Raw genomic sequence first — 25,171 nt, forward strand, 5'->3', positions numbered from 1 at the left:
CCTTAACCACTGCAGGTAAAATGCTTGTGGTACCTGAACCTGCTTGTATGTCTGAGAGCTGTGTTTCAGTCAATAAATGGACTGTTGTCTAGACACTGGTAATGCCATTCACTTTCACAGTGTGAGTGCTTACGATTTCAAATGACTTTTGTAAGAAAAATCTCTTGCAAGGTGAAAACATACACATTTTCCCCATCCATTGAGTGACTCTTAATACATTTTTCTTGAAATGTTTCTGCCTTAGGTCCTAGAACTTGTCAAGTAACTATATCATGGCTGCCTTTTAATCTACCTGTGCCATCATTTAACTTCCAGTTACCTTTATATGATTGCTTGACTTTTTTATGATACTGATTTGGCTAAAGCTTTCTGCTATTAGCATACTGTATTATGAGGGTTTCTTATATAAAACAACCACAAGCAATTCTATTTGATACTGTGTCAGAAATGTGAAAATAAGCCTGCAAGGATCCCTTCATTCCCCAGTATTTTGTTAGTTATTGATTAAAATCACTCTGCTGTTTGGTGTTACTGTTTTGCTTAGTAGATACACTTTTATCTTGTGACCTCATCAGATGGGGCTCTTTCAAAGACACACAGAGCCATTTTGCACCTTGTTGGGTATACTGTGATCTGAAAGCCATGTTTAACTGCTTCTGTGGTACATCACATACTTCAGAGCAGAGTGTGATGTCCTTTCTCAGAATGCCAGCATATGACAAGTTTGCTGCTATCAGGAGGAGGATCCAGTAGACAAGAGATTAAAAATATCACTGTTTTGTTTTGTTTTGTTTTCCTGCAAAGCAGATACAGGTAATTCAAGTGTCCTTTTGAATACTCATATTTCTTTTCCTAGAAAATTTTAAAGGGTATGTGAAAACATTTGTTACTGAAGGGATGTCATGGGTGGTCAGCCTCAGGTTAGCTCTGCTTTGCAAGAGCAGAACAGCCACATGGAGTTAATTTTTAATTATTTTAAGACACTAGTGCAGACACTATGAAACACACAGTGAACCCAGATACAGTATGCTGATATTGCAGTTTGCTTTCTACTTGAAAAGTGCAAATCCATCTTAATTGTTGATGTAAGTCTAAATACATGTCTCAGATCTTTTTTTTTAAATGTATCAAGGAGAGGTCCAAGTTAGGAATTATTTTTGCCACAGAACTTTCTTTCCTTGAGAATTTTAATTCTCTATTTTGATAGAAGAAGTTTCACTTTGAGATGTTCTTGATAAGTAAGAATTCTTTTCAGAAAATGTTCTGTGGAAATTCAGCTGTATATTTTGAACTAATGTAATTTAGTTTGCATTGCAGTCATGCACACTAAATTAAAAGTGACATTAAATATTAGTGTAATTTTGGATTTGGACATTTTGAAGATGCAAGCGTTCTCTAGGTTATCTGTAAACTCTTTTGAGGGTGGACAAGAATCTCAACATGAGCTGGCAATGTGTGCTTGCAGCCCAGAAAGCCAACCGTGTCCTGTGCTGCATCAAGAGAAGCGTGGCCAGCAGGTTTAGGGAGGTGACTCTCTCCCTTTACTCAGCTCTTCTCAGATCCCACCTGGAGTATTGTGTCCAGTTTTGGAGCCCCCAATCTAAGAAGGACATGGAGCTCCTGGAGAAAGTCCAGAGGAGGGCCACAAAGATGATCAGAGCACCTGGAGCACCTCTACTATGAGGACAGGCTGGGAGAGTTGGAGCTTCCAGCCTGGAGAAGAGAAGGCAGTGGGGGGACTTTATAGCAGCCTTCCAGTACCTGAAGGGGCCTACAAGAAAGCTGGGGAGGGACTTTTTACAAGGGTGTACAGTGAGAGGACAAGGGGTAATGGATGAAAACTAAAAGATGGGGAGATTAAGATTAGACATCAGGAAGAAATTCTTTACTGTGAGGGTCGCAAGACATTGGAACAGGTTGTCCAGGGATGTTCTGTAAGGCCAATCCCTGGAAGTGTTCAAGGCCAGGTTGAATGGGGCTCTGAGCAGCCTAATATAATGGGAGGTGTCCCTGCATATCTAGGGAGGTTGGAACCTGATGATCTTTAAGGTCACTTCTAACTCAAACCATTTTATTATTGTATTTACCAAAATAGATAATGGGAACTGTGTTTCAACTGGTGGAGGAATGGATGCTGGCTAAACTTTGCATTCTCATTTTCGTTGTGGAATTGTATTAGTTACCTGTGTAGGACAATATGTAGGAATTTTGAGGTAAAATTTAATATTTTGCATCTGAATAGAAAATACATGCATAAAACTTCTTCCTGAACACAAACCCTTTACTTTCAGAAATTAGTTAATAATACACATACTGCAGCATATTTGCTTATTTGGTAGTGCTGTGTTGTGTCTGCTTTAGTATATCTTGGAAAATACGCTCTCAGTATGTACGTGTCACGCATGCTTTGCATTCATTAAAACTGTATGACTGTCATAGGTGATTGTTCATCTGTTACCTTTTGAACAGACTTCTTCTTTTTAGTGTGTGTAAAGAATGAAAATGTTAACATTTATTTATTTTTGTAACTGGTTTTTAAGGAGGAGATTCCTGCAATTGTAAGCTTGTTAAAATTATTTGTGGAAGGACCCAGCCAACAGACATCCAATGAGATTTATCTTCAGTGCTATCAGTTACTTGCTGTTCCCTCCAACAAGTGATTTTCATGCTCAGTCTATGGGGTTGAAAAAAGCCTAAATCTAAAATATCTCTAAAGGGAACTCCTTTTAAGGATTCTGATGAAAACTCAACTGATTCATAAGATTTTGGTGGGTTGTGGAGGAAGGAGTACAGTGATGTCTGACTTAGCACCTGAATGCCTAAACATCTGAACTAAACAAATAACTGACATTTTACAGAATGTCGATGAATTGGAGTTTGGCTTCTAAGCTAGTTCAGAATCTCTTGTGCTTGAAAGTGAAAGCTCAGCATCTTCACAGAACTATGTGCAGACATAGTAGGTTTTTAAAACCTTCATTCTTCTTATCATATTTAGCCTAAACTTTCTAACAATTGTAATTGTCTACAGAAAACATTTCAAGATAAATGCATTATCAGGTTTTGAAATTTTCTTATTTTTGTAAATACTAAGACGTGGGGGGCAAAATAAGTGCTATATTGTGGATTAAGTGAAATATCTCAAGGCTGCGCTTTTCTGATAACTGAACCTGAAGTGACCTTTCTCAGACACAATTACAGAGCTGTATGTTTTTCCTTTAATTTCATCAGGGGTTTAATTAGTATACAAATAAAACTTCCCTTATCTTCCTTTCTACCTAATTGGCTTGTCTTCGCTTATATATGAAGAATGTGAAAATGGGCTGTAATTAGGGTGACCGTGTTAACCTTTTTTTCTCAAATGTACTGTTGCCTAAAGGCCTCAAGGCCTAAAAACAGTGCTTTGGATTATTGCTTTGCAATCACTATGGCTCTCCCATAGGTTTTCTCATGAGCAGAAGGGCTTTGGGTGCTGCAGGTTCCCACTGCTTAACAGGATCTTCATTCTTCTCCCCACTAAATGTTTATTGATTATCTCACTGCTCCACACTCAGCCTCCAACAACTTAATATCAGGTGACAGTCAGGAGAGTTCTCCAAGTAATTAGAGTGGAGCATTGAGGGAACAATTAGGAGCAGAGTTATTAAACTTGATTTATCCTATTCTCTCCTGAACACTTTCTTGGATATCAGAACATCACACTTTCACAATCTACCCTGGCTGAGAAATTAGTGGCTAACCTGCTGCTTATCATTGTTGCCTTGCTGCCTTCAGGCACACCCTCTTGGTTTCAGTCACTCAGCTGGAAATATTAGAGTCCATAAAGTTTATCAAGGGTTTTAATTAGATCAATCTGAAGAAGGAAAAAAAAAGAGAGGCTTAGCAGCCATTACTTTAGAATACTCCATACTGCACTTGAGCAGTTTCCAAGGCTTGACTTTAACCCGCAATAGCAAAGAGCTTCAAGTGAATGCTGGAACTGCTTTTAGAGAGCTAAAATCAGTTTACATTTTACTTAGATAATGCAATATTATTGATAGGTAAAGTAGGAGATTTTTGTAAATTATGGTGAAAATTTTCAATATAATAAAGCAGTTGGTCAGTGAGATATTTGATTTAATAATTTCTGTATTGCTACATCACCAGCTAGTGTGGATTGCTGGCCATGCCTGTTGAAGTGTTAGGCTTCATGTTTTCAATCCTGTAATTGCCTCATTCATAGCCTGCACTTTCAATTGGTAAGCAAGATTAATTAGCTACCAGAAGATTTTGACACCTAGTGGGTCTCTTCAGCATTTTTTGTCAGTGATGAAAGCTTTATGCGGGATGAGACAACTCTTCAGCCGCTGTAGAAGGATAGCTGTCTAATAAAAATGAAATAAATATGTATAATGTTCCTAGTATCCTGTATTCACTCATTTAGACCACAAGAATCTTGGAGTCAGATTCTGTTCAAGCAGCCTCTACATGATAAATTGCTTACATCAAAATATCAGCAGAATTACCTCTCCTACATCTTAATTCAGATGGGAGAGTGGTGTGGACAGAGCATTGCCTCCAGAGAAATTGCTCTCTGTTCAATAAATTTTGTTTGTCAAAGATGGGGATATAGGAAGATGGGACTTGACTCAGTTTTCAGAGCTGTTTGTTCAATGTTGACTTAGCCTAAAACAAACCAACAGTAAACACAATAAATGGAAGAAGATAATGTTCTTTGCTTCTACATTAAAGATGTCTGCTTTTATCCTTGCTAATCCACATCTGGTTTTGTGGAATAACATTTATGAAAATCTGACAAATCACAAATTGAGCTGTTCAGACAGGGCTTTAATAGCTGCTAGTGGCATTAGGGTAGAATTTCTGAAAGCAACACATCTAAGTTTAGATGTCTTTATGCTAATAATGCAGTGGAAGAAAGATCTGTGTGTTTATCTTTTTTTATGTGAAGAATAGCATTCTTCATCAAAAGTAAGTACATACGAGGCAGAATAGTTATTCAACTTGCAGTAATTTGAGCAAGACTAGTATTAACATTTCTGGAATTCAGAGTTTCTTAAATAAACTCCTGATGTTTGGGTGTGGTTTTGTTTTGTTCTTCTTCTTTGCTGTTTTTTTTTCCCCTCACAGAAGTGATTAAACTCAGGCTGGAGTTAGTAAATTGCTGAATAGAGAGTTCAGGTAGTGGTACTCTAGCTTCCAAATACACTACTGAAATAACAGGTTGCTTTTCTGTCTTCAGAAACATTTGAAGAAAACTTAAACCAATCTACAAATTTCAGTTTATTTATGAGGATTATGCAGTTTTATGCTCTACTGTTATTTTATAGACATTTTCTCAGCATGTTTATTTTTGAAGTGCCTTGACTCTTGGCTAGATCTGAGAATTTTCAAGATCAGTTGAGTTTTCAGTGCCCTCCAAATTTTTACCAGCCTTTCGTATATACTGTTCTTAATACATATCTTCAGCATGATCCCTATTCTCCATGTTCCACAGTCCAGGTCAAGTTCTTCTGAGTATGAATTATGCATAGCATTCTTAGAACATAAGCAGAAAACATCTACAGATTTTGAAAACAAGGTGTAAGAGCTCAGTCTTGAAGCTGTGCAGCCTCCTCTATCCTTGTATATTAGTTCAGAATATGTTAGGGACTTTACATTTTGTAAAAGAATGTTTAGAGCCAGCTATTATAATTTCATTCAAAAAAGGCAAGTAACAGCAATAAGTAAAATGTAATGTTTAGCAAACTCTGAAATCACTTTATTAATACTCGAGTCTGTGTTAAGTATTGATTTATCCCAGCAGAAAGGAGCAGCAGCTAGCCAGGTTCTGTATTAATTAGTTCTGTGTGCTGTTTGTCATCTGTTGGGTTAATCTGAATTGATTTAAAGCATGTTGTGTTAATTTTAAGTTGGAAAGAAACATTAAAAAAATACAAGTACAATTTTGTTTACTGGAAAACTAATGTTAAATCAGTGAAAACACCATAAAATAGTGATTTATTCTTAGCAAAAATTGCAGCAAAACATGTACTTGATTCACTTAGAATGTTAGATTATTTTTTTTTTAATTCTGCAATTTCTGCATAGTGCAGAATATTTAAATAAATGCTGCTTTGTTTATTCCCTTTCTTTCATTGTGAATTCTTTAATGTTAAGTTTTGAGAATATTCTGTTCTCTCAAATGCTGTTCTTTTGACTGTTTCCACTGTGCTTAGATATGGTATTTGTAAGTATAGCGCCTGTAGCATAGTATATGTACCTGTTGGATCAATAAATGACTTTATTTTATAAAAAATATTCTACATAGGCAATATACTAAAAACTGGGGGGTTCTGAGTTAGTATGTTTTTTGTTAGAGAATTCATAAAACTGCAGTATATAACGGTCCAAATCTACTTCACAGTCAGTCTGTTTTCCACTTTGTTTAATAGCCTATGGCATAAATTGAAGTTAATTATTTGGGCTGACAAGTAACTCTGCCTTCTGTCTGCTTGCAGAGACTCTCTGAGACAAAGATGGAGCTGAGAAGGAAAGATCAATCTCTGCGTCAGCTCAATAGACTTCTTACCCAGCTGGAGCAGGACAAGCGTCGACTGAAAGAGAACATCCGTGATGCAGAGAGTGCCCTCTGCATGGCAGTGAAGTGAGCACTGGGACCTTGGGGAGATCACTTGAAAAGGACAAAAGATCAATTCCTACTTTCATGCGCAGGGCTTTAGCCCTGGCTAATGTAATGCTGGGAAACAAAAGTACATCTGTCTCTCTTTAAAATTCAGTAATAGTCTTCTTAAAAGAAAACTGTTAGTTCAAGATGCTAGATGGCATATTTTCTGTAGCTATCCCATAATAGTTCTCCAAATTCAGGGTCCTGAAATAGCATGGACATTTTTGTTTGCCCATTATCTTACTAATTTGATAACATCTCTTTGGCAGATCTGTAACACTATTTAATCAATGATTGTTTGTTTTCTCTGTTTCCACATAATCTTTTTATAGAGAGATCCAATTTATTTATAGTAAATACAGAAATGTCAGGTAGGTGACAGGTCTTAGTTTCCAAATTGGCTGAAACCCCATTTTGTACCTTATCTTATCTGTGGAACAAGGTACGACTTTCAGCTGATTTTCAGAGAGTTTTGGATTTAAACATAAAACCCATGCCTTTTTATACCATAACCTGGGGAGTCGAGGGAAATGTCCAGGGACCAATCTTGAAAAGAGTGGTAGTCAAAAGGTGTTCCATTGACTTGAATGAGATTATTACTAATCTCTTATAGTCATACAGATAGAAAGATAATTCTTTGCAGACGCTGTTATCTAATACTCTTTTTGTAGTATGGACTTTGAATATGGTTGGTCCATGGCTAAGATTTAATAAAAATTTAATTTAAAATTAAAATTTCTCATTATACCAGGAATACATTTGACCTCTGAAGAGCAATAGGTTAGAAGCTCTAAGGGTTTTATGCACAAGTTAAATAATGGAATTAATATAATTATCAGTGAAATGTTTATGAAGCTAATTAAAATGACAAATGTTATTTAGAATGAGTGTATTAGAGCAGATCTGACCTGAAGAAGGATTTGTTCTGGAAAGCTTGCCCCTTTTCACCCTGTCCCAACCTATTTTTATGTACTCTAGTACGGATCATTCCCTTCTTGTGTTCCTGCTTTTCTGGCCACCTTGCTGTATATGCTGCTAGGATGATATGAATCAAGAAGTGAGGAGGCAGTGGGGTTTCGAGGCAGAGGAATGCCATGGTTTTGAGTTCTGTTTTAGGAACTGTAAGAGCTCAAATGAACTATTCACATAGCTGTCAAGATAAGAGATGGTCCTGGAATATTAAGGTGTATCAGCTTTTCTGGCATAAATTCCATTTTATTTCCTGCGGTGTTCTATTGGTGATGCTGTCCTGTTCTCCTTAGTCATATAGTATTATGCAACTTTCATTCAGTTTCTCTCAATGCATCAGATGAGACCAAGGTTTTTGGTGGCAACATAGCTGATGAAAGCTGTCTTTCTCACTGAAGCCCCAATCTTACAAAATGGCATAAAAGCAGTATTTCCTTCGCCAGACTTTCATAAGGATAGGATTTTTGACCTGGAGTTCTTTTTGGAAAAGGACCAGTGAATAGAATGTTCAGAGTTAGAGAGGACAGGAAGACTTCTATGCCTAGAAGTATACAGTTGTAAGGCCCATATAATTGATGAATAACACAGAATTTGTGTTTTCCAGTATAAGATTATAATCTCTTCCTGCTAGAGCATGGGCTTAATTCAACATGTCTTTCTTATCCAAGACTGCAGATTTCTTCTCCAAGAACATGATACTCATTCATTGATATGCATATAAATACAGCTAGTTTAATTGCTTATCCACAACAGAAGCATCTTTCATATGGAAATGTGCCAAATAGTGGTCCATGAACTGGATTTTGGGATTTGCATTGGAGATATAAAAGGAGAGTTACAATTATAACAGTTCAAGTTATCAAAAATGATTTCTAAATACACAAACGCTATGAAGCAGGAGAAAATTTCTACATGAGCTTCAGTTCTGTTAACGACTTTGTTTTTGTTTTTATATCTTGTAATAGGGACAAAGAATTGATTATCAGTCATATGAAATCCGTGGAAGCCTCTCTTCATAAGGTAAGAATTTGAAGTGTTCCCTCTGCATTTGTATTTCCAAACACATCGAGATTTTACAACAGCTACTTTAATCTTTGATAAATCATAGATAAAAGAAGGAAAATACAGTATTAACCTGTAATTAAAATGTTTAATGATTTTCTAAAGGCTTTTAAAAAACTGAGTAATAATCCTAAGTTTTCTCTTTGACTGGTTCTGTTTTGCCCTGGTATAGTATTCTTTGAAGGTCCAAAACAGCTGCATATTAATTATTTGGGAGAAAGCCTCGTTTTAGTTGAAGGTCTGGTGGCTGGTTGTTTTCTGTCTGTTTTTAGTCCAGTGCAAAATCCATGGTTTTATTAATTTGGAGTATTAACTTCCCTTATCACATCTTGATTTCCCAGAACTATGGGAATCTATTTCTTTTGTTAGTTTCTGTGTCCACCAAAACTGCTGTTAATTTAATTTTCAGATACCTTTTTAAAGTTACTCTGTCCTTTGATGTTGACAAAAACTACCAGTACTGAAATTGTGTGTTTTATCTGCAGCAAACGGGGCTGACAGGGAGTATCTCCCTTTGTGTTACCATCTTTTTCATACTGGGTTCTTTTCAGTTTGAGAAATCTGTGTCACGCAGAAAGTGCTGGCTTTTTTTTTTTTTTTTTTTTTCCTGTAACATGTACATATAATGTCCTTGGTCTTGAGAATATATTGTTCTGGATTGCTAGTTTACATGTTGATTTAGAAAGCAGTGCTGCATATGCACAAGGATTGAAGTGTTTGGAGAAAGGTTGTAGGGTATATTACCAACTTAACTCTTGATTTTCTTGATGCAGATCAACAGGCTGCTGTCTTTATTTGAGAATTTTAGTTACTACATCTGTTTCTTAGTTCTTGGTGTACGTAGTTCTTAAGCCAAGACAGTTTATTATTGAGTAGCAGAATCATTTATCCTTTCTGGATAAGAATGAGGAAAACATAAGAGTTAGAAATGCCAGGATGCTCCATTCAGCATCAATCAGAATTGATTGTAAATCATTCATAATTTGACATACCATTTTTCCTAGAAGAACAAAGGGAAATTACTGATCTTTGTTAGTACTGATCATGGCAAGTCCCATGGACTTGTGCACCTTCATGTACTTCAGATGTTCACGAACCCACTCTTCTCCTACAGTGGAAAAATATTCCTTTTCCAGTCCCTGCCTTTGCCTTCTCTAACTTGGATGGTGTGACCAGAGCCTTTGCCAGTGAAGATTGAGGCAAAATAGTCATTGAGTACCTCAGCCTTCTCTTTGTCCTGCATGACCAGGTCTCCAGTTCCCTTCTGGAGTGGGCCCACATTTTCCCTTGTCTTCCTCTTATCACTGATGTACCTGTAGAAACTTTTCTTGTTGTCCTTAACATTCCCAGCCAGATCCAGGCCAATACTCTATGCTTTGGCCTTCTTTAGCCTATCCCTTGCTTCTCTGACAACTCGTCTGTACTTCTCCCAGGATACCTCTCCCCACTTCCATTCTCTGTATACCTCGTTTTTACATTAACTATGACTAGGAGCTCCTTGCTCATCCACGCAGGCCTCCTGGCACTCCTGCCTGCCTTCCTTTTTGTTGGGACACATTGCTTCTGGACAGTGGGGAGGTGATCTTTGAACACGGATCAGCTTTCCTGGGCTCCTCTCCACAGCTTTGTTCCATGGTACCCTACTGAGCAGATTCTTGCTCATTTGAAATTGAGGGCAGTGAGCTTGCTTTCCTCCTTCCTTGCTGCCCCAAGGATCCTGAATTCAACGTCATGGTTGCTGCAGCCTAGTCTCCAACTAAGTTTGACATTGTTGACCAGCCTGTTTCTGTTGGTGAGAACAAGTTTCAGCATAGCACCTTTTCTTGTTGGTTCCTCTACCATTTGGAGGATCAATGCCCTCCAGGAGCTTCCTAGATTGCTGGTGCTTTGCTGTGTTGTCCCTCCAGCAGATACTGGGGAGGTTGAAATCCCCAAGAGGAGCAGGGCTTGTAAACGTGAAGCAGATTCCACCTGCGCCTTAGAGGGCCTCATCTGCTTGGTCATCCTGGTCTGGTGGCCTGTAGCAGATCCCCAATATCATATCTCCTGCCCCTGTCTTCGCTTTAACCCTGACCCATCCAGTCTCAGTCAACTCCCCCTCCAGCCCCAAGTGAAGCTCCACAGACTCCAGCTGGTCATTGATGTAGAGGGTGACACCCCCTCCTCTTCTCCCCTGCCTGTCCATCCTGAAGAGCTTACACCCAACCATCTCCACACTCCAGTTGTAGGAGCCATCCCACCATGTCTCAGTGACACCACTGACATCATAGCCCTGCAGGCATCCACACATTTGCAATTCCTCTTTGTCATTCCCTGTGCTCCGTGCATTCAAACACAAGGCATTTAAGAAGGGCCCCCATGGAAGCAGTCATGCTGGCAGGGATTACATTTTGCAGGTTAGATGCTTTCCTGTTGCCCTGTGATTCTCCTGCTGGTCTGGGGCATCTGTTACTGGCTCTGTCCTTAAAATGGTGGGTGTGGGATGAGTTGAGGGTCTCCTCCCCCAGCATCACTACTTTAGAGCCCTCCTAACTAAACTGGCCAGCCTCTGGCCAAAGACTTTCTCACTTTCTGAGACAGGTGAACCCCATCAGCCCTCAGGAGACCAGGTTTCTCAGAGCGAGTGGTCTATGTAACCAAAGCCCTGACTGTGGCACCACTCCTGTAACCATTTGTTGACTTTTCCAGTTTGGCTGGCCCTTTCCAGCCCTTTCTTTTTGACTGGAAGGATTGATGAGAGCGCTACCTGTGCTCCCAAGCCCTTCATCGCCGCTTCCAGCACCCTCTAGTCTTTCCTGACAGTCTTCAGGTTACTCCTGTCTACAAGTGGTGCCCCCGTGAAACAGTAGGAGCAGATAATGGTTGGTGGGCAGTACAAGTGTATGCAATCTTTCTGGTCTGTCCTTCATTCAAGCCCCTGCTAAGCTGCAGCAGACATCTCTGGTAAGCGGGTCCAGTCTGCAAATGGGTCCCTCTGTACCCCTGGGAAGGGAGTGTCCCACAACTATGACTTGTTGCTGCTTCTTCTGAGCACTCTTGTTACAGGATCCTCTGAGTGAGCTGCCTTAGTTGGCTCTGGCAGCTTAACTTCCAAGAGTTGTTTTCCCCCTTCAGTCTGCAGAATTGTAAAATGGTTCTGCAAGGGCACTTTACGTTTTTGTAGGGAAGTCTCATCTTCCTTTGTTTTTTTGACTTAACACTATTCCATTCCTCTCTTTTTCCACTTTACTCACTTCCCTCCTTTCCATGTTTGCTCGTGGGGGGAGTTTTTGTCTCTGGGGGTTTAGGCTGTGGGTTTGCCTCTTCGTGTGTCTGGAGCCAATTTCCTGTCTCCTCTTCTGTCTCCCTAATATTCCTCAGCCTTCTTACTGTCATCCTGCAGTTCAGCAACCTGCTGCAGAAGATCCTCAACCTGTGCACACCTTTTGCACGCAGGGTTGCCCCAGCCCCGTGGGAAAGGACTCGGCACTTCCCACAGCCCGTGGGCTCTGCAGCTCCCGCCTCCTTCCCTGCCTCCGTTTGGGGGGAGGCATCAGGCAGCGCCGGGGCGGATGGCGCAGACCCCCAGCCGTAGGAGCAGCCTTGGCTCTGCGCCGAGTGCTCACCACAGTGCCCTCTCTATTTGGGAGGACCTTGGCCCCTGCAGGGGAGCTGGGAGCTCTGCCCTTGGAAGGAAGGAGAGAGCTCGCCCCGGTTCCGCGCTCTGCTCGCCGCGCTGCCTGCGGGCTCGTCACAGGCAGGGGTGGCGGCTGCTGTCTCGGCAGTGCCTGAGTCTTGTCAGCACCTCCCGGGAGAGCTGCCGGCTTCTCCTCTGAGCCTGCCCTCCCCTCGTGTTTCCCTGCGAGAGGGAAACCTTCAGAACGACAGTGAGAAAAAGGAGCCACTGTTAGCCAAGATCAGCCGCTCCTCAGCAGAGTCTGCTTCCCGCAGCGCCACTCGGGGACTGAGATCTCAGTTGTTTACACCTCGTTTAAATCTCCTGCCGTTGATCTGGCAGCGCTGGGAGATAAAGATAAGGAGCTTGCATACTGGTGATAGGTAGAACAGTTGACTTGGGGAACATGATTTTATTAATTAAAATATATTTGCATAGTGAGAAACGAGGAAAAAATTAGCGTCCCCCTGCCTTTTAGGCTCAGCTTCACTCCCGACTCCCCTGCGCGTGGCCTGAGGGGAGGGCGGTCGAGGGCAGGGAATTGCAGCCCCGCCTTCACAGCTCCCCTGCGCTGCTCCTCGGGCAGCTTCCCTGCTCCCGCGTCGGCTCTTCACCTAGGCTGCAGTCCTTCAAGAGGAGCTGCTGTGGTGTGGGCTCTCCGTATGTTACAAGAAAATTTGATTGCTGAAAGAGTCCTCTAACACTTTTAAGTTTTAGAAGGCAGGCATTCTTTACTGCAGTGTTGGATGTGCAGGGACTTGCTACTCCTAAGGTGTGTGCTGGAAGGGACAACAGACAAGGCTTATGTTGTCCTACTAGATACATATGCATCAGATTTCCTGCTACTAATTGTTGTATTTGCATTCTTATTACACATGTGATTAAAGCCTCTCAGGTGGGGGTCTTTGGTGGTCTTTGGGAGTCGCTCAGAAGCATCCTTTTGTTGAACCCTCCATTGACATATGCAGGGTGACCCATAGGGTTGTCATCTTCTTTCTGGCTTGCTGGTGTCAGCTAATTCTTAACCACAAGGCCCCTAGTTCCTTTAGCTTGTTAGCTATTTATATACAAAAGGCTTGGAGACTGCTCAGGTAAATGTCAATCAGCATGACCATAAATGAGATGATGGAATGTTGTGTACTGTTTAAGATATCAGCCTGTTATTTAAGTTATCACATAGATTTTGGTTTCTTCACCAACTATCCACCTGCTGTGACATGGGATCCTCCGTGGACTACAGTGTGGATGTGTGCTCCAGCATGGTCCTCTTTATGGGCTGGTCTGGTTCCTCAGCCACTTCCTCCACTGCTTCTTTAATTTTGGTGTTGACAGCACTGTTTCTCTCTTGTTTTCTTCCCTTCTCCTCTGTCTGTGTGGTGTTTTTTGCCCTTTCTTAAATATATTTTCACAAAGGAGCCACCAGCTTGGCTGCAGGGATCAGCAGTGCCCTTAGGGTGAGCAGAGCGGGCTGGAATTGGCTGTGTCAGGCAGGGAGCAGCCTCAACCACTCCCCACAGATCCCCTAGGGCCAGTACCTGGGCACTGCACCTGCTGCAGCCCTGCACGTTGCTGATCTTTGGGAGACACCTGAAATATAAACATTATATGATATTGGAAGCTGATTATCTAATATTAATGAACAGGGCTTACGTGTAAACTATCTGTTGTTCTTAAAGGGCTTATGTGTAAACTATCTGTTGTTCTTGAAGGTTTTCTCACACAGTGAAAATTCAGAACATGGTGAAGTAGATTAAATGCTAGTAAAGGAATGACAAGCCTATCTTTTCCTCCATAGAACTGGCAACTGCTTTTGTTTTCAAAAAAGGAATCAAAAGAAAATGAATAAAACTCAGAATCATCTGGAGTTGAACAAGTATTAACTCTTAGCTGCAGATATATTTATGGGAGTTTGAAATGGAACATTGTGGTATTTCTTCATTGATGTATTCTTGAGCACATATCCACCAAATTCCAGCTGCCTCTTCCTCTACCTCCCTAAATCCTTGTTTTCTAAACTGCCTGTGTAAAACACCACCATGGGCAATCATCCCAGTAAGTCATCCTGTAGAGACAGAAAATTGTTTCTGTTTCCCCTTATACACTTAACTGCTAAAGTCTTGACAAGCTTTATGGGCTAGCAGAATTTTCAGCTTGTCCCAGCCCCAGCTGCTTAGGATTTGTCCATTTTAACAGTTTAATCAAATACTGTGTCTTCACAAGCTTAGACTGTTACCTGCTGCCTTGTGAGGCAGATGAACTGTGTTAAAGAGTCAGAAAACACTCACAGAAAAACCTCTTCCCCAAAAAAGCTTTTTCACAATACAGGTTAGCAGCCCACTCCTCCTGACATTTTGGAACAATTCAAAGATCAAAGCACCTATCCAGTGTGCCTCCTTTCATTTTGGCACTTGGTTTAGAAAAATTATTTTTCATCCACTTCTGTGATACACTTAATTTCTCCTTATTGGATGACCTAGCTTGGCAGAATGGCTTCCACGCAGACCTGTCAGTGGTCAGGCCTTGAAATTCTTCCAGCATTGTATTTCATTGCCTCAGTTTTGCTCCTCTTTTACCCTGGTGGTTCTCCCCAAAATCACATACATAGGCAAACAGCTTTGGTGCAGGCACATCTCCACTGGAGCAGAAAATTGGTGAAAAAGGGGGCTTTTACTGAGCTTCCTGGACCAGGGAACAAGCCCAGACAGTGCTGGGGGAAAAGCAGCTCATCAGAGGGCTGCTGAGGAGGTGTGAGTGAAGCTCAGCCCCACTCCCACAAAAGCTGACCTGCGAAGTGCTAGTGACCAGGAGCATGGCACATGAGTTCATTATGCAGGGTGTGCTGGGAGGGCACTCATTTGAAGGGCTCAGCTCCAAGGTAGGCTGGGATCAAGGAATGCTCACCTTAACTAACAAGGTGGAATGGTTAGCACTTGGCAGATAGCAAAGACTGCAGTTCTGGCTGGGGGTTCCACACCATCCACCGCGGTGGTGACTGGTGCCTCAACTCAGAGCTGTCAAAGGGAGAGCTTGCTGTACAGACTGCAGACAATGGGAGGTGCCTGGACATGGGGCAGGGTTTGGAAACCTTCATGCATAGGGTGTGCTCATGTAGGGGACCTCCTGCAGCAGGCATCTGAGCTGAAGGAAGCTGTGAAAAGGCTACATAACATCAGAGAGGCAGAAAAGGAGAGAGCTAATTGGATCTGGGCCCAGGCTATAGTGAAACCACAGCCTGTGGTCACACAGCCAATAAATGCCCCACCAGCACACACTGAAAGAGAGACGACAAGAAAGAAGAAGAATGGAAGATTCCAAAGATAAAAGACAGCAGGAAGAAGGAGAGGCTTCCCACAAAATCTGAGGTGCCCCTGCAAAACTGCTTCTCTGTTCTGCAGGTTGGAGAGGCAAAAAACCAGGCTGCATCAGGTGAGTTGCTGCAGCCAAACAAGGCAGCCCATATATTGACAAGTGCAAACAAGAGGAAGCAACTGGTAGTAGTGGTGGGAGACTCTCATCTAAGAGGTATGGAGACACCCATTTGCTGACCAGACCCCTGTCTAGAGAGGTCTGTTACTTGCTAGAGGCTTGAGTAAGGGATGTCACTGAAAGACTACCCAGACTTGTATGTCCCACTGACCATTATCCACTTCTGCTGTTTCACGTGGGCTCCAGTGATATAGCAGGGAGCAATTTTCAGACCATGAAGAAGGATTGCAGAGCCCTGGGAGTGACAGTGAAGGAATCAGGAGCACAGATAGTCCTTTTGTCGATCCTCTTGGTCAAAGAGAATGGGCTTGAAACAGCAAATCACACTGGGAAGATCAATAAACGTTTACAGGAGTGGTACCACAGCCAGGGCTTCCTAGACCATGGCACTTGTTTTGAGAAACCTGGTTTCCTAGGGGCTGATGTGGTTCATCTTTCAGGGAAAGGGGTGAGTATCTGTCAATAGACTTGCCAATCTGGTAAGGAGGAACTTAAACTAGAGTTGCTGGGGGTAGGGATCCCCAGTTCATCCCACTGCCACCACTTTGAAGCTAATTCCAGTAAGAGATGCCCTAGGCCTGAAAAAGGATCACCTAAAGAAGGCCAGCAGGAGAATACCTGAAATGAAAGAAAATGGAATCCCAGGCAGAGAGACAACTTCAATGGGGTTCCAACTTAAATGCCTCTGTGCAAATGTACAGGCATGGGAAATAAGCAGGAGGAGTCACAAAAGTGTGCATGCCTGCAGGGCTGTGATGTTACGGGCATCACTGAGATGTGGTGGGATGACTCCTATGACTGGAGTGTGGGATTAAGCTCTTTAGGAAGGACAGGCAGAGGAGAAGAGGAGGAAGTGTTGCCCTCTACATCAGCATCCAGCTGGAGTCCATGGAGCTCTGCCAGGGGATGGATGAGTTGCTGACCAAGAGCTTATGGGTCAGGGTTAAAGGGACTGGTGACATCACACTGGGAGTCTGCTATAGGCCACCAGACCAGGATGACCAAGCAGATGAGGCCCTCTACAGGCAGTTAGGAGCGGCTTCCCTTTCACAGGCCATGGTCCTTATGGGAATTTCAACCACTGACATCTGCTGGAGGAACAACACAGCAAGGCATCAGCAATCCAGAAAGTTCCTGGCATGCACTGATAACAACTTCCTTTTCCAAGTGGTAGAGGAGCCAGTGAGAAAGGTACCATGGTGGACCTTGTTCTCACCAATGAGGATGGGCTGATGGACAACATGAAGCTTAAGGGCAGCCTTGGCTGCAGCAACTGTGAAATGGTGGAATTCCATAGGGCAACAAGGAGGGTCCAAAGCAAGCTCACTACCCTGGACTTCAGGAGAGCAGATTTCAGCCTCTTCATGGATCTGCTTGGAAGAGTATAATGGGATAAAATTCTGGATGGGAGAAGAGGCCAGGAGGGCTGGTCAGTGTTCAAGGATTACCTCCTCCAAGCCCAGCAGCAATGCATCCCAAGAAAGAAGAAGGCAGGCAAGAATGCCACGATGGATGAACAAGGAACTTCTGGACACTCTTTGACATTAAAACAATGTCTTCAGAGGGTGTAGGTGGGGACAGGTAGCCTGGGAGAAATACTAAGACGTTGAGAAGGCAGGAATCAGGTTAGGAAAGCTAAATCCCAGATGGAGTTAAACCTGGCCAGGGACATTGAGAGATCTAAGAAGGGTTTCTACAGGTACATCAGTGTTAAGAGGCAGAACAGGGAAAACGTGGGCCCTCTTCAGAAGGACTTCGTCATGTGGGATAAGGAGAAAGTCGGCTGAGGTACTCAATCACTTTTTTGCCTCAATCTTAACCGTTAGGCAAGGGCTCAGGCTGCACTAGGTCACAGAAGGCAAAGACAGGGACTGGGAAAAGGAAGATCTACCCACTGCAGGAGAAAAGCAGGTTCAAGACCACCTGCAGAATCTGAAAGTGCACAAGACCATGGGACCTGACAAGATAAATTTGTGGCTCCTAGGGGAACTGGCAGATGAAGTTGCAAAGCCTCTTTCCATCATATTTGAAAAGTCATGACAATCTGGGGAAGTTCCCACTGGATGGATGGTCTCATTCAAAGAGTAGTGATCAATGGCTCGATGTCTAGATGGAAACCACTGGCAAGTGGAGTTTTTCATGGGTCAGTACTCTGACTGGTGCTGTTTAACATCTTTTTCAGCAACATGGACAGTGGGATGGAGTGCACCCTCTGAGTTTGCCACTGACACCAAACTGTGGTGGAGGGAAGGGATGCCATCCGGAGGGAACTTGAGCAGCTTTGAGAGATGGGCTTGAGCAAACCTCATGAAGTTCAACAAGTTGAAGTGCAAGGTTCTGCACCTGGATTGGTGCAAACCCAAGAACAAATACAGGCTGGGGGAAGAATGGATTGAAAACAGTTTTGAGAAGGACTTGAGAGTGATGGTGAATGAGAAGCTCAACATGGGCTGGCAATGTGCATTTGCAGCCCAGAAAGCCAACCATGTCCTGGGCTGCATAGAATCATAGAATGTTTAGAATTGGAAGAGACCTTAAAGATCATTGAGTTCCAACTTTCCTGCATGCGCAGGGGCACCTCCCACTAGATCAGGCTACTCGGAGCCCCATCCAACCTGCCCTTGGATGCTTCCAGGGATGGAGCTTCCACTTCTCTGGGCAGCCTGTTCAGTGTCTCACCACCCTCACACTAATGAATTTCCTCTCAATCTCTAACCTAATCTCAATCTCTAACCTAAGTTAGAGACTCTCTTCTTTCAGTTTAAAACTGTTGTCCCTTGTCCTGTCACTACAAGCCCTTGTAAAAAGTCCCTCCCCAGCTTTCCTGTAGGTCCCCTTGAAGAACAGGAAGGCTGCTACAAGGTCTTCCTGGGGCCTTCTTTGGACTGAACAACCCCAACTCCCTCAGCCTGTTCTCATAAGAGAGGTGCTCCAGCCCTCAGCTAATTTTTGTGGCCCTTCTCTGGACACGTTCCAACAGGTCCACATCTTTCTATGTGCTGGGAGCACAAGAGCTGGACACAATATTCTAGATGAAGTCTCACCAGGGCAGAGTAGAGGGGCAGAATCACCTCTCTCAATCTGCTGGCCACTTCTCGTGGTGCAGCCCAGGATGGAGTTGGCCTTCTGGGCTGCAGTTGCACACTGGGGGCTCATGTCCAGCTTTTGGTCCACTAGTGCCCCCAGGTCCTTTTCCACAGGGCTGCTCTCAAGTGTGACCTCCCCCAGCCAGTATTCATATCTTGGGTTACCTTGGCTCAGGTGCAGGACCCTGCACTTGGCCTTGTTGAACCTCATGAGGTTCACCTGGTCCCACTTCTCTAGCTTGTCCAGGTCCCTTTGGATGGCATCCCATCCCTCTAGCCTATCAACTGCACCACCCAGCTTGGTGTCATCAGCAAACTTGCTGATGGTGCTCTCAATGCCACTGTCAAGGACAAGAGGCAGTGCTTTGAAGCTGAAAGAGGGGAGATTCAGGTTGGGCATTAGGAACAAGTTCTTTCCTTTGCAGGTAGTGAGATGCTGGAACAGGTGGCCCAGGGAAGTTGTGGATGCCCCATTCATGAAGGTGTTCAAGGCCAGACTGGATGGGGCTTTGAGCAACCTGATCTAGCGGGAGGTGTCCCTGCCCATGTAAGGGGGTTGGAACTAGATGATGTTTAAGGTCCATTCCAACCCAAACCTTTCTATGATTCTATGAATGTCCCTAAGCTGGCTGCTCATGAGATGGGCCCCACAGCTGTCAGTTGAAATAAATCTCAACAGTGCACCATCCATCCTATTATATACTTGTAAAATAGAAAGACAAAATTATCTTTTCTTAATCCAATTTAATTACAGTTTCAATAGGGAACAATGTTAGCCATGGGTTGCGAGCTTTGAAGATGTGAGAATTAGTAACATTGTAGCATTATATTGCTATTTCTGATGTGGTCCATTGTAATAAAATGCATTTCCTGATGCTGGTTGTTTTATGGCCTGTAAGTAATTAGTTTACAATAGGCTTAAGTCCACATACAAGTGACTACATCAGTAAAACCACTCAGTTTAAGTTACATTTTTACTTTCAGCAAGAAAACCACAAATACATTTGGCTTGGAAAAACAGCAGTTATGAGGCTTAAGTTAGCTATCACAGTCAGACTTCATTAGATGTGGCCTGATACTTTTAGATATATCATGTAGTCTATCATATTATTTAGTTATCTCAGTAATGATTTAAAATCTCTTGTCTTAGAGATCTCAACTTGAAGTTTTTTCCCTCACCTGATGTCACTCCCAGGGCTGATTCTTCTGGACGTGTTAACAGGGTGAAGGCTGCTCGTGTGTCTGCATGCTCAGGTTCTTTTCACCACTCTGGTCCTTGCTTGTTCTAAACCAGCCCTATCACATGCCTATTGAAATAGTGGGTAGTGTACATGCAATAAAATCACAAAGAAAACCCAGTTAGAATGTTAAAATTCTGAATGTCTGCTGTAAGAAGTTTATAATAGGAAATAAGCTATTATTTCTCTGTGACAAGAAAAAAATGCAGTAAAAAGATTACTTTTTCTCCTCCTCCATCTCAAATTAGAACCTCTCCATTTCAATGTTTTATGAATGACTTTTGTTTCCTCGTAATCTGACTTTCTTGATCCTTGTTACTAAAGATCAGTTGTGCAGGACATACAGGTGTTAGCACAGCTGGCTTACTGATGACAACGCTGTCCATATAGCTGTCTAGTGTGTCATCACTCATATTGTTCAGTGTCATTCTGACCTAGCCAAGCTAAAAATGGTACTCCAGCTCAAGAGGGATTTAAAAACCTTGACAAACTCAAGATAAGACATTGCCAAATGTCATATCCATGTGCTTAACTGTTTTCAGTTTAAACATATCTGAATAACTAATTTCAGCATGCATTTGTCTTGTCATTTTTAAATTTAATTGTTTCTAAGGCTGAATACTTTTGTGTAGTTTGCCTTCAGTAAGGAGAAATCCTTGCATAGAGAGAATTGTGGAATTACTGAATACATTAACTGCTATTTTACCCAGTCATAGGTTCATTTTCAGCCCAAGGTCACTGAAATCCATTCATTGGGGATGTATTATAGTGCACATACTGCAAGTACAGTGAAGCTTAGGTGCCACGGTCAATGTCTGCAAAAACAACTCTGGATCAAATTAACATCTTATTTAACAGAGCGTGTCGTATGTATCTGTAGTAATATGAGAAAGCTTGAGTTAAACTTACATGTAAGCCTAGGATGGTATTCTGCCCTGAAATTAAAAAAACCTAAAAGCCACGCATACCCAAAACGTCAGTTTTATGAGATAGAGCTTTCCTTAGACAAATGCTATTGTGCAATAATTAATATTCTTTTAAAAACCACCTATGAAATGCCTTGTATTGTAAGTAAATATAGATTTGCATGGCAGTAATAAAAAAGGATAGTTGCTAATACAGATTTTTTTTTTTAGTAGATTTTCTATTAAGTGAAGTATTTGGGTATATCTAATTGCATTCATGTATGGCTACCTACTTCAGGCCTTGTGCAAATGCTGTTTAAAAACTCCACTATCAACAGAAGTCAGACCCTTTGGTTTAAGGATGTATTCCTTCATTTGTTGGAAGAGTGTATCCAGCAATCTGCTGGTCTTTCATGAGTGTTCAAACCTGACTGTCATAGCCGTATAACAAGTATCCATTTATCTGTAGCATGTGGCTCTTTTTCTCTCCTATGAGGCACCGTTTTGTCTAAGCAAGATACGTGGTGGTTTACTTTTGTTTATCCTTCTGAGGAAAAAAAAGCCACAAAACTCACAAAAATTATAAAAGAGTTAGAGGGGCTTTTCGTGCAGTTCAGTTAACTGGTTTGGTTTTCCGCATAATTCCTCACCTATTTCACTCTCTAATTGTGGCTGTAGTTTTCCAGTTTTCCGATGTTTCCTTTAAAGTGCCTTCAGTTTAAGTATTGAAATATTGTGTCAGGCAATCTGTCTAACTTTGGAGTGATCTTTGATTTTTGAAACATCCTGATGGAAAATATTGTATAGGCCCTCATTCAGTAAGATGAATATTCACTTTTTGAGTGATTTCATTGTTTTCAGGGCTGACTCAGACTGTGGTGTTTTTGAGCAACTGATAATAACAAGATTGTCTATTGCATCTCGCTGTGGTATACACTTCTTTGGATGTCACACATGCCAGATCCTTCAGCAAATCTTTTGGGGTCTGTATTCCCTTAAAGGGCTAACACTTCAGATGTGATCACGGTTTTCTAGAGCCCATACTAAATTGTGACAGTATATGGGTATATCCTTAGAAAGATCATCTGTATTGGCCACTTACTTACAGAACTCCTGTTATCAGCACTATTCAGTACTATTGTTCCTTTATGTATATGCACTTTTATTTTTTACTTTGGAATAAAAGAACATCAACAATTCATAACTCAACATTAAAAAATTAGGAAGTATTTATGAAGGTTTAATTCTGTCCATCTATATATATAATTTTTATTATTCTCCTTAGTTCCATGATCATTTGTGCCACTGTAACAAAGACGTGCCCATTCAAATGAGTTTCTATGTAACTTACTTCCTGTCATCAACGAAGGCAAAGGACTGTCTTCAGTCGACTTGCATGTCTTTGGTTTGTGCAGTATGGCCCCCGTTCTGAGTTCTACCCTGAAGATACGGATGTTATGCAGCTAATTCAGCCACGTGTTTAAAAGACTGTGGTTAAGAATAAGATGTGATTTGCATTCAAGCTGCCTTCTTCTATTTTTAAAAGTTGTAAAAGCATTTTTGCTAATTATGTAGCACACACAGGATGGTAGAAACCATTTTGCTTGCACTCTCTGATTTGTGTAGCATTTGTAGCTTCTGTAATCTCACCAACATGGTCATCTCAAAGTCCAGCAGACTAAATCATTGGTCATTTGCTTATGACCAAATTACTGCATCATTTTAGTTTTTATTCCACAGTTCAAATAGCAGATAATATAGATGATATATAGATTAAAAATAGTAGGAAATAAAGGTAAATAATCCCCAAATCTGCTTTCTAGGTACTGGGTTTTACGTAGAATTGGTGAAATTTGAATTTATAAAATGTTCTTCTATATAGTTTCCATAGTGACTTACATACCCATCAATATTCTTCTTTTCCTTTTTGCCCTAAGAAAGCATTGAATAAGGCCCAAAATAAAGAACTAAAATCTCGTATTTCTTTTACCAGTCACACAGTAACTGGGCAAAGACATTAGGAAGGGGTGGGCACATCTTAATACCCTTCACAGCTTGCTAGCATTTAGTACCACGTCTTTTGTTGGCATAACTGGACATACCAGCTCAAACTATGCATAGGGGAAAACAAAACAGTGAACACAGAAGTGAATTGTAGACAAAATTATTGTTGTTTCTGCTCAGCAGAGAATTTTAAATACAATTTTGGGACATGTAGAATTAGTCCATCAAACTCCATACCTTGGTTCAGTTAATAACTTCATTCAGTTTCAGCTTTGATCTGAATTCATCCGTACTTTATTGATTTTAAATTGAGCAGCTATAGTGTTGTCTTCTGTGTTGCTATTTTCATTAATTAAAAAGTTAAACATTGTCATAAGTCACCATACTCCGTTGTTATAAAATGGTTTGAATATTGTAGAGAGTTTTGTGGATCCATTTGTGATTTTACCTGTTTTCAGACAGTATTCATGTAAGGCTAATCTAAAAATCTAATTATTATACTTACCAGCCCACAGTTGCAGTACTAACTGTGCTCCATATAAAATAGCTTGAAACTTTTCATAGTCTCAGACAAAATTAGGTTTAGCAAAATAGCACAAGTAGGAAAAGTCTTCACTAGCATTGGGTATAGATACATTAATATAGTTCTCCTTTCTGTTCATTTTTGAGTGTAGGGGAGTGGAACTGGTTTTAAACATTTTTAATCATTGCAATAAACCTGATTAGCTGATTCGGTTTTTTAGATTATAGCATTAGGTCTCTAGCCTAAGAAGACTTTTTAGGTAAAACAATTTTGCTTTAGATTTCATGTGGGGAAAAACCAAAGTGTACATTAAATACAAAAAAACTTTGCCACTGGCATCGTAAATCTTAACTGCATAGGATGGTTTTCCTCCATGTTAAGCTGCCAAAAAACAGATTTTTTTTTTTTTAAATGACCAGTTTTACTTCTGCCTGATAGTTCTGTAACGTAAGTGTGTTTATGAGTACTGTGCTTACTTCCTTAGAGAATGAGGAAATAACCACAGTCTCCCAAAGCCTGTCATTATCTTTCTGTATTTTAAAAAGCAAATAGCAAGGAAATGATAAAACTAGTTCTTAACTTAGATTTCATATAGGTAAGGTACAGCCTATCCAGTGTGATTCCATGCAGGCATGGCCATTGTAGTTTTGAATATATAGCTGACTTGTTTTTCACTTTTAGTGAAAAAATGTAATAATATTTGTACAATATATACCCAGTCTTTCACTCTTAAAGCTTTTCCTGAAAGCTTGTGAGTATTTTTCAAATGAAAACTTTAGCTTTGTTTTCTGTTTCACAGCATAATGCACGTCTTTACTTTGATATTTATGATGTAAGTATTTATGAACACAGGAAGGGTTTGGGTTTTTTTTGTTGTTGTTGTTGTTGTTGTTTTTAAGTTGTGAATCTTCATATCAGATTTCATACTCTTTAAGGAGCTAGTACTGTTCTTGTGTGGTGGTATTAATGGCATATATTCACCATAATTCAGCCATTTTCAAAAATTGCTTTTGTATTTTATTGTTCAGTGAGTGTGAGGCCCCAGTACTAAAATGGGGAGTTTGAAACTAACAGGGTTAAAAGGACTTCCGAAGTCTGTATTGTGTGTGTATTATACCTACATTGCTTATACATTGTTTTTTTCCCAGTAGTATTAGCAATCTGCTTTTGTACTTTGACATAGGGATTTCCCCTGTGAATTTTGTCACAGAAAAAAGAGAATCATCAATATCGCAGTTAAACTTGACTTTCAAAGCTAATAGTATCTCATTTGGGGGCTGAAATTTAATAAATTTTCTTTGATTCTGGGTGAGTTTTTAAACATCAAACAATGAATTGGCCAGGGTGCAGTAAAATATTTAGATCTATTGACTACGGTTCAGAAGGGTAGAAGGCAAAACACTGGTGGTTTGATGTTGATAAATTCTTAGTACCTTAATCCACATTAATGTTTTCTTTTATCTGTGTGCATCCTGGCAGCAAAGACACTGAAAAGTTGGGATATATAAGCTATAAAAATGTAAATCAAGTGTATGTATGTGTGTGTGTATTTAAAGTAATGTATTTTGTTATATTCAGCAAG

General features: G+C 41.1%; 1 protein-coding gene across 1 annotated transcript in view; it reads left to right on the top strand.

Annotated features, from left to right (window-relative positions):
- CCDC171 (coiled-coil domain containing 171) overlaps nt 1–25,171 on the top strand; it is a 162,862-nt gene that overhangs the window by 86,750 nt on the left and 50,941 nt on the right. The window contains 2 exon segments of the mRNA XM_051643553.1: nt 6,495–6,640; nt 8,596–8,650. Coding sequence (XP_051499513.1) covers nt 6,495–6,640; nt 8,596–8,650 — 201 coding nt within the window.

Source organism: Apus apus, chromosome Z (genome assembly GCF_020740795.1).
Source record: "Apus apus isolate bApuApu2 chromosome Z, bApuApu2.pri.cur, whole genome shotgun sequence".
Classification (NCBI taxonomy): Eukaryota; Metazoa; Chordata; class Aves; order Apodiformes; family Apodidae; genus Apus; species Apus apus.